The 8,603-nt window shown below is 30.6% G+C and overlaps 2 protein-coding genes and 1 long non-coding RNA gene across 3 annotated transcripts; all 3 read left to right on the top strand.

Moving 5' to 3' along the window:
* Positions 1-715: 715 nt before the first annotated feature.
* On the top strand, positions 716-4,055 carry LOC141447135 (cytochrome P450 4d2-like). The gene is made up of 7 exons (XM_074114359.1): positions 716-979; positions 1,582-1,697; positions 1,941-2,028; positions 2,327-2,515; positions 3,035-3,104; positions 3,194-3,323; positions 3,970-4,055. The coding sequence occupies exons 1-7, from the start codon at positions 808-810 to the stop codon at positions 3,973-3,975; spliced, it is 771 nt and encodes a 256-aa protein (XP_073970460.1). The 5' UTR covers positions 716-807; the 3' UTR covers positions 3,976-4,055.
* Positions 4,056-4,158: 103 nt separating this feature from the next.
* On the top strand, positions 4,159-6,272 carry LOC141447136 (uncharacterized). The gene is made up of 3 exons (XR_012454153.1): positions 4,159-5,208; positions 5,800-5,839; positions 6,256-6,272. It is a non-coding gene; the product is annotated as an uncharacterized lncRNA (long non-coding RNA).
* Positions 6,273-6,922: 650 nt separating this feature from the next.
* LOC141446592 (cytochrome P450 4c3-like) lies at positions 6,923-8,357 on the top strand. The gene is made up of 3 exons (XM_074113135.1): positions 6,923-7,070; positions 7,907-8,086; positions 8,188-8,357. Exons 1-3 carry the CDS (start codon positions 6,923-6,925, stop codon positions 8,355-8,357), a joined length of 498 nt encoding a protein of 165 aa, XP_073969236.1.
* The last annotated feature ends 246 nt before the right edge of the window (positions 8,358-8,603 follow it).

Below are 8,603 nucleotides of genomic sequence, written 5' to 3'. Positions count from 1 at the left end.
TAATGACTTTTTTATACTGAACGGCCGCTTTCCAGGTGATTGTCATGGCGAACTCGCCTTAGTTGGTCCCATCGGTTGTTCAGTAAACGACCTATGTTATGTGCCCTTTGATTTCTTACCTTTTATTGGTCATTTTACTATTCTGAATGAAATTTTCTCAGATCATTTTCCGCATTCTCTTGCTACTAAACTTCACGTTGATTCAAATTACTACCTCATTACCTCTAATTCCTCGACTAGTTTGGAAAGATTGTAACAAAGATGTGTACTGCAATAATCTGGATTCGGCCCTTGGTTCAATAATTCATATTTCTTATTAGTCGAGTTTATGCAGATGAACTTACAGAGTATATTAGGAAATCTTGCCTATCTTTTGCTTTCTTCTTTTTTACAACAGATTAAATTAAATTAAATATAAAATTGTGTCTTGTATTTCGATGAAATGGAAAGAAAATTAAGTTATTTACTGTTATCTTTTAAAACATATTTAAGCAGTGCTCTCAAGCAGACGGCTTTACCATTGTTTTATTTATTTTGTACATTTATTTTTGGCTAAGAAATATGATTTTTAAATAAAATAATAATAATAATAATAGCATAAATGAAGTTAACACGGAAAGAACTGAACATGTTATCCTTAGATTTTTATTTAAAAAAAAAGTAGTTCATAAACTGATACTTATAAACTAATTATTTTTTCACTGTAACAAATAAAACCACTCTATTGACACCAAGGTCATGTATGGTAAAAGACTGCGTATATATCAGTATTGTAAAGAGTTCTAATGCTCATTTACTTAGAAAATAATGATTGGATTTACTGTTGTAATACTCGCCGCGAGTTTCTGTTTTTGGTATATGATAAAGTACATTTTATGGACTCTTCGTGCAGCAAATATGATAGCCAACATACCTGGGCCTAAACCATTGCCAATCATTGGAAACGCTTTGATGTTTGCTAGGATTAACACTTTAGAAGGTATATTTTAAACATACAGTTTGTTCAAACATTGAATTTGACAGAGGATACTTAGATTGCCATGACGTTTTAAATTTAAAGCAGCAATTTATGTACAACAAGATGGACGTTACATGACTCACTGTTTACAGCTTAAGGACATGCTACTAAAATTATTTTAAACGAAAAATATCTCGTAAATGTACATTTTAAAATGCTTCTTAACTTTACTGTAGCCATTGAGGCTGGGTAGATAATAAAAATAGTTTTATTTATAAAGCGAATTGATTAAACAAGCTTATTTTTACCAATTTCATCAATTTCTTTCTTCTATTGCAACGCCATCTTAAGAAGATCTCGACTGCATGCTCTAAAGTGTCAGGAGGATTTCTTATGTTCTCTACCTCATTCATGAATTCTGCATGTATGAGGAATATTCTTTTTTAAAACAGGAAAAACTTTTTGTGAACCAAAAGATAGATATTTAACTTTAAGAGAACGGTTGAGGTTAAGATTTTACAATATTATTTGAAATAGATACTTGTATAAAATTTAGATCATTGCATTTTACCAGAGAAGCAGGTGAACCTATAACAATACTTCTTCTTTTTTTTTTGGTGCAGAGCTATTTAATGTGGTCGACTCATTGGTTAAAGAATATGGAACTCAAGATGCAATTTTTAGATTATGGCTAGGTCCAAAACTGGTCATCTCTCTCGGGAATCCAAAACATATAGAGGTATGTAGTTGCTTGTTTCCACTTTTGTTTTTTTGTTGTGTTCTATATAATAATTAATTATTGGATCCGTTCTGCTGTTCATTTTCGCAAACAGAGCGTACTTATGGGCTTTGTTTCGTATTTTTGGAATGAGCACTCTAGATTTGTCTTCTAGAGAAATTCGATGTTTTTAATGGCCCCCACTTCTACTAATAATACTTTTGAAATAGATTTGGCAAAATTAAAACTTCTAATATTGTGCAGAAAATACTTTCAAATCCAGACGCTTTGCAGAAAGATGATATTTACGAACGCATAGGATTGGTTGGAAATGGTTTGTTTGTCAGAAACGGTAAGTGGCTTTGAAGAATAATAGAATGAAATAGTAAAATAAACAATGCGCTTTTACAAGAAATAAAAAAACAAAGTAGCATTTTTTTGTCTTTTTTTAAATTCGAGATGTGAAGATGTTCTCGAAGAAGACTGCGAAAATATTGTTTTCAAATATTTTTAAGTAAATCTATTTCCTTTTTACCTGAAGAAGTGAGTGTTCTGAGAGTGCTTCTGAGCTCAACTCTATATGGTAGATTGAGACTTTATAGAAAATGAGGTCCTATACCTTCGCCTTAACAAACTATTTACTATTGCAGGCAGAGAATGGCATGAATTACGCAAACCTTTAGATAAATTGATCACTAAAAAAATGGTAGAATCAAATATTAGTGTGTTTCAAGAGAAAGCATTGAAGATATGTAATATGATGAAGAAGCATGCTGAGACAGGCCTGGAATTCAATTTAAGAGGTTTTACTGTAAATTTCGCTATTGAGGTTTTGTGTGGTAAGTTTAAAAATTGTTAATACAAATAAATTATTTTTTTTTTTAAATTCATACCGCCTTTTTTTTCAAACAACTTTTTTAGAATTGAGATCCTAAATACTTTATAAATATAATTACAAAATTTATAATACAATAATTTGGCAAATTAACTTGTTGTTCATTTCGAAATCTTTAAAAACAGTTTATTTACGGAAAACTCAAATACGAAAATTAATTAAAAATTCGGTTTACATAGATGATTGCATGTTTAAAGGAGATGATACTTCTGACTGAATAAAACTAACGTGTAATAAGTAAATTCGTTTAACTGACATGTGCATAGATGTTTATTCATTTTGAAAGTTAGTGTTATTCTGTCAGAAGTATCATCTCCTTTAAACACGCGATCTTCATGCAAAATGAATTAAAACTTGTTAAGATTTTTTACTTAGACGACGCTAAACATTTTTTTTAGGGTTAATTCAATGGTATGACATTCTTTAATAAAAAATATGTCTGACTATTATATTAATTTTTCAGCTACAAGTTTTGGATGTGAGATAAATTTGAATGAAAATGATGGAATTAAATTAAAAGAAACTTTAGAAAAGTATGAGAATCTCTTTTTTTTCTGGGAATATTATTTGTATGAATCATTGTTCTTTAATGAACTTTCTAAGATAGTCTTTACTTCTCCAGGTGTTTGGAATTGATTGTGAAATTTATTATTCAAACTCCTTACAATATAATCTTGACATGTGCGAAATTTTCTATGGATGGCAGACGTTTAAACCAATTTATAAAACCATTTTGGATCTTATGTAACGAGGTAAGTACAGTGTTCATAAAGTTAAAAACATTTACTAGAAACTAGATGAATGTGCAATGAGAAAGGCGGAGAATTTTAAATAATAAAAGTTGTTGTGGTGAGAACTGGAGGCCTAAGTTTTATATTCTTTCAATATGCTAATCCACTATTATTCTGTGTTTATTCCCATTTGAACTCATTTTTGAGCTGATAAATAATCACCCGAATTTTTAAACAATTATTACGACTCTAAAAATAACAAATGTTCATCAAAACAAAACGTTTAAGCGGTTAAAGTTATTGGATAAGATAATGGATGATTGGGTGCAAGTTGGCAGGTAATAAACGAATCCTTGCTTAAGTTCTCCCTTCCTTGATGTGGGTAATAGTTAAAAAAACAACTTACAGCCCCCAGAATTCTTCACAATTTATTTTGTTCGAAAAATGTTTCCAAAATAATGTTAGTTATGGATGTGCAACTTGGCCTACAATGCACACATTCAGATTTTAAAGGAACTTAGTTTTGCCATCTTCCAGAAAATTCCAAAAAGTACAACTTATTCTTCTTCAATTCGCTAATTTGGGTAATTAGAAAGATGTCACAAGAAATTTTTCCTTATGTGTACATGAAAGTGAAAGGAAAATATTTAAATTAACGAATTTTCAGGGCTAGATTTCTATAATTATGCTTTGGCAAGGAGGTCTAGTGAATGGAGTATTACAATTAAGTAAAAAAAAAAAAAAACGAAACAAGTACAACGATCAATTAGATAGATAAATTTGTAATAACAGGTAGCAGTGCTAGGAAGGTTGCATCAGAAAAAAGTGGAACCAGTTTCCCTCCTTAGCAGTAAGATTGTAACTGTTTTTACCTATATTTATGGCTATATAGTTTTCCTGTATTTCATTTCAAGGCAAAAAAATCAGTGCTGTTAGCGGAGGTGTTATTAGTTTTCCTCAACAAGCTTAAATGTTTTTGAGTTATGCAGTCACACACGCACAGAACACGTTATAAAAACGTTTATTTCGGGTGCGTTCCACTTGGCGACCACAACGACCAAAACATACTTTCAGGCGTTCCACTTGGCGACCGCGGTCGTTGTGGTCGTGGCGAAAACGTCACTAATGACGTCATTATTTTCGCCCACACAACGACCACAACGCCCCACCTTAAAAGCTGGGTCGAAGTGGGCTTTCAGAGTTGGCGCAATTTTTAAAACAAAATATGGCGACCGAAAAAATTATCTCATGTAAATGAAAGTATTATTTCATGTAAATAATAGAATGTGTTTCTCGAAAGTCGACAAAAAATAAATAAATAAATAATTACTTATCCCTTTACATACTAAATCACTGAATAACACAAAATCATTTACCTGAAATAACTTTTAAATTCTTCATTTGAATAAAGATCAATTACTCTGATAGCTAATAATACGTGGCCTAAGTTTTCGCTTTTTATCATTGCGATTTTGTAAAATTGCATTCCACTCTTCATCGGAACTAGATAAAGAACTTTCTAAAGCATTATTAATAAATATCCAACTGTTGCCACAAAAGACACTTTAATTTTATTTAAACGTAAATTTTATAAATACTCCAAAATGCAATATAAAAAATTGAATTATATATATTCTTTTAATATAAGTCAACTTTACCAATAATTAATAAAGTTTATTATAACTGCTTATAAATGGGGTTTAAATTAATAAATAACCTCTTCAAGCTTCTAACTTATTTTCGAAGCCGCCATATGTAATGTTTACATGAACGGTTAAAACGCTCACAGTCCGTTCCACTTGGGTTTTCGATCGCAACGCCCACAAGCAAGTGGAACGGCCAAAATCGCGGTCGTGGTCGTGGTCGTTGTGGTCGCTAAGTGGAACGCACCCTTCGTGTCTTTTCGGTAGGAACTCTATTGCAATCTCCTCTTGGTAGAAAGTATACATCTTTTCTTCTTACTTTTTCATTTATTTATTAGTTATTTTGTAAAACTATTTCATTTCTTACTGATTGAAATCTATGTTTAAATTTTACTAAGAAATCTAGTGCATTTAAAATGGCTTTTGTTTTGAAACTTTTGTTTAAAATGCATAACTTTTTAAAATTTATGTATGTATTTTTTTTAAAAAAACAATTCATTATTTGGCTTTTTAGATTTATTTTTTGTGAAAAGTAGTATGTTAGAAATCCCACTTTCGAATTAATAAAAAATCTTAATCTCTTCTACACGTTAATCGAGCATTAACCCTTGCCTGTGGCCTTGCTTGCAAAATAATCCTGAATGTGATGCTTATTGTTTATTTTTTCTTAAGCATGCAGTGTTAACAATCACTTTGATGGACTGATTTATTTATGGCTGAATAACTTCTTGATAAACAGTGTGTTAGATCTTATCAACAATTGAAGTTTTGTGTTAATCTCAAAAGGTATGGAACTAAAAGAATTTTGATAAGATATGTTTAGAAAAGTCGTTTAGATCTTCTTTTTTTTCCAGCTCCTCCAAGGCAGATTAAGGAATAAGAAACTAATGGAAGGTAAGATTTCTAGTAGCTAGAATGAAATTAATTTATTTTTTTAATATTTAATAATTTCAGTATTAACTCACTTTAATTTGTTGAGTCCGGTAAATATAAATATGGAATATTTATTTCTAAATTTTATTGCTACTTAGAAGAGAAAGTATTTCATTCGTTCAAATTTGGCAATTTAAATTAGGCTAAAAATAAATGAAAATTCCTAGCTTTTATTCTCTTTAAAGATACATGTAGTTTAAACATTCCATAGGTTTTAAATTCGTAAAGTTCTACGAAACACTAAAGGTTGGAGGTTTCTGGCGGTTACTTTACATTTCCTTATGTGTTGTTTCACATTATTGTTAAGTTTTACTTAACTTTAAATCTTCATGCATTTACATGATTGAGGATTATAATTTTAAAATGCTATTTTACAGATACGCGTTTGATGGCAAAGGCTTCCTCGATTCACTTAAAATTATAAAAGTACTGATCAATCAATTCACACATCCAATTAACTTATTTTAATACAAACTATTCTTAACGTATACAACTGATGATATCTGAACGAAAGATTGAGAATTTTGCGCCTATTCATTTTAGATTTTTAAAATATTCCTTTTAGAACATTCGCTGAAAAAGAATCTGCAAACATCATATCAGGAGAAAAAGGAGATTGGCCATATTTTTTCTAGTAATGCTTTGAAAAATAATTAAAACATACACTTATAGCTAAAGTCATGATTGTACTTTCTTGACTAATTTAGCGGTCTCCTTTTGTTTCTTCTATTGTTTTAATGCAAAATCTATTAATTTGATTTAGAAGATGACCAATCATTACCTCAGTACTACTCAGACGTGTTGTTAGAAAAAGCTACAAAAGACAAACTCTCTTTTGAAGACACTGGAAAGCTGGCAACTGACTTTTTCATTGCTGTAAGTAAATCTTTGGTACTGTTTACATCAATAATAGACTAACAAAACAGATTTTCTTAAGAAACAAATTATTTATAGGGATTCGATACATCAGCTGTAACATTGCATTATACATTGTTTTTATTGGCCGTGTTTCCTGAACATCAAGAAGCAGTCTATCGAGAACAAATGGATATTTTTGGAGATGGTCCTGAAGTAGAACCTACTTGGGAACAACTCTCCAAAATGGAGTATTTGACCAGAGTATTGAAGGAAGTTATGAGACTTTATTGCCCAGTTGGTATTTTCAGGAAACCGTCAAGTGATATAGACGTAGGTGAGAAAACAATTGAGATTAGTTGCAATCAGATGCAAATTTTTTTAAAAAAATGCGATTGGAAGGTATGCAAATCTACTTTATACACATTCAAATGTTTCTTATTATCTGCTAAAGAAAAATGGCGTTCAAGCAATTGCCTAATTTAAAGCTCCGTTTAAGGTCGGATCTACAAGATTCACTCATTACCAGTATTTTAATTTTTTTTTGTTGCAATTGAAGGCGAAGTTCTAATTCACTCTCGGTTTATTTACCGCCGGTACTCTTGGAGTCTCTAGTGCATAGTTATGACTATTACGTGTCTTGTGATTAATAGGTCGATAACAGCTAGTGCAGACAGTCAAATCCAATCTCGTTAATCCAGAATGTAGTGTTAGCTCTCAAATTATCAGCTGCTAGTTCAAAACTTATTAGGTATTAAGTACTTATGTTTTTATTTACTGTAGAATTATATCCACGTTAGCAGCTTCATAAAAATATTTAAAAAAACAACACATATTTCAGTTTAGGTTCTTCCTACACTTAGATCCTATATTTATTTGACCTTGAATATTTATAGTATATATTTCTTATATTAGTCCTTGAACTTGGAGATATTCTCATCTCTAAGAATGCTTTTTCGTGATTGTAAATAATTCTAATTTTAATTCTGTCGCTTCAGATATCTTCAATCTTCAACGGAAGATTCTTTTATCTTTGATAACAGGATTCGTTCTGAACATTTCCAATGAACATATTTAACCTATTTAAATTATATGTTGGTAACCAATCTTATTTAAGAAGCTTATTTATTGAAACTTTGATCTGCATATTAGTGTTTTTTATTATGATTGCAGGAGATTATAAACTGCCCAAGGGTGCTACACTCTACATTACCTTATACAGCCTACATAGAAATCCAAAAATTTGGTCACATCCCAATGAATTCTATCCAGATCATTTCCTACCAGAAGAATGTGCTAGAAGACCAAAAGGATGTTATCTTCCATTTAGCTTGGGTCCAAGATCTTGTCCAGGTATAAAACTAATAATACAACGACTTGGAGTGGTTATATTTTAGTATTTTAGGGGTTCTGAATTTATTTTATATTAATTATAAAAACAATTTTCTTTTCAGGAAGTGTCTACGCTATGGCATCCTTAAAAACAGCAGTGTCTACAGCAATTAGAAGGTACAAGTTTGAAACCGGTGTGAAATTCGAAGAATTAGAATATAAATATGGGTTTTTATTGGAGCCAAAACAGGAGTATTTAGTCAGGATCACAAATAGAGGTCCACTGCCATGATGAGCCATATTTTTATTTTTCATTCTTCTCCTTCTTGTCAGCTAATCTTTCTGTACAGCATTATAGTTCAACAGAATTTATAATAATTAAGAATATATAATAAGAATGTGGTACATTATTGCTTGTGGTGCCCTGTTTTAAAAATCAGTTTTATAGAACCAGCTGAGTAATTAATGTACGAAGAACCTTCTTGATAAAATAAAAGCTAAATAAGGTCTAACAATTAATTTACTACAACTGATTGAA

This window comes from Rhodnius prolixus, unplaced genomic scaffold (assembly GCF_049639745.1).
Source record: "Rhodnius prolixus isolate KJV_2025 unplaced genomic scaffold, Rpr scaffold_7, whole genome shotgun sequence".
Classification (NCBI taxonomy): Eukaryota; Metazoa; Arthropoda; class Insecta; order Hemiptera; family Reduviidae; genus Rhodnius; species Rhodnius prolixus.
The sequence above is the reverse complement of the archived record's forward strand: the minus strand, read 5'-3'. Positions and strand labels throughout refer to the sequence as shown.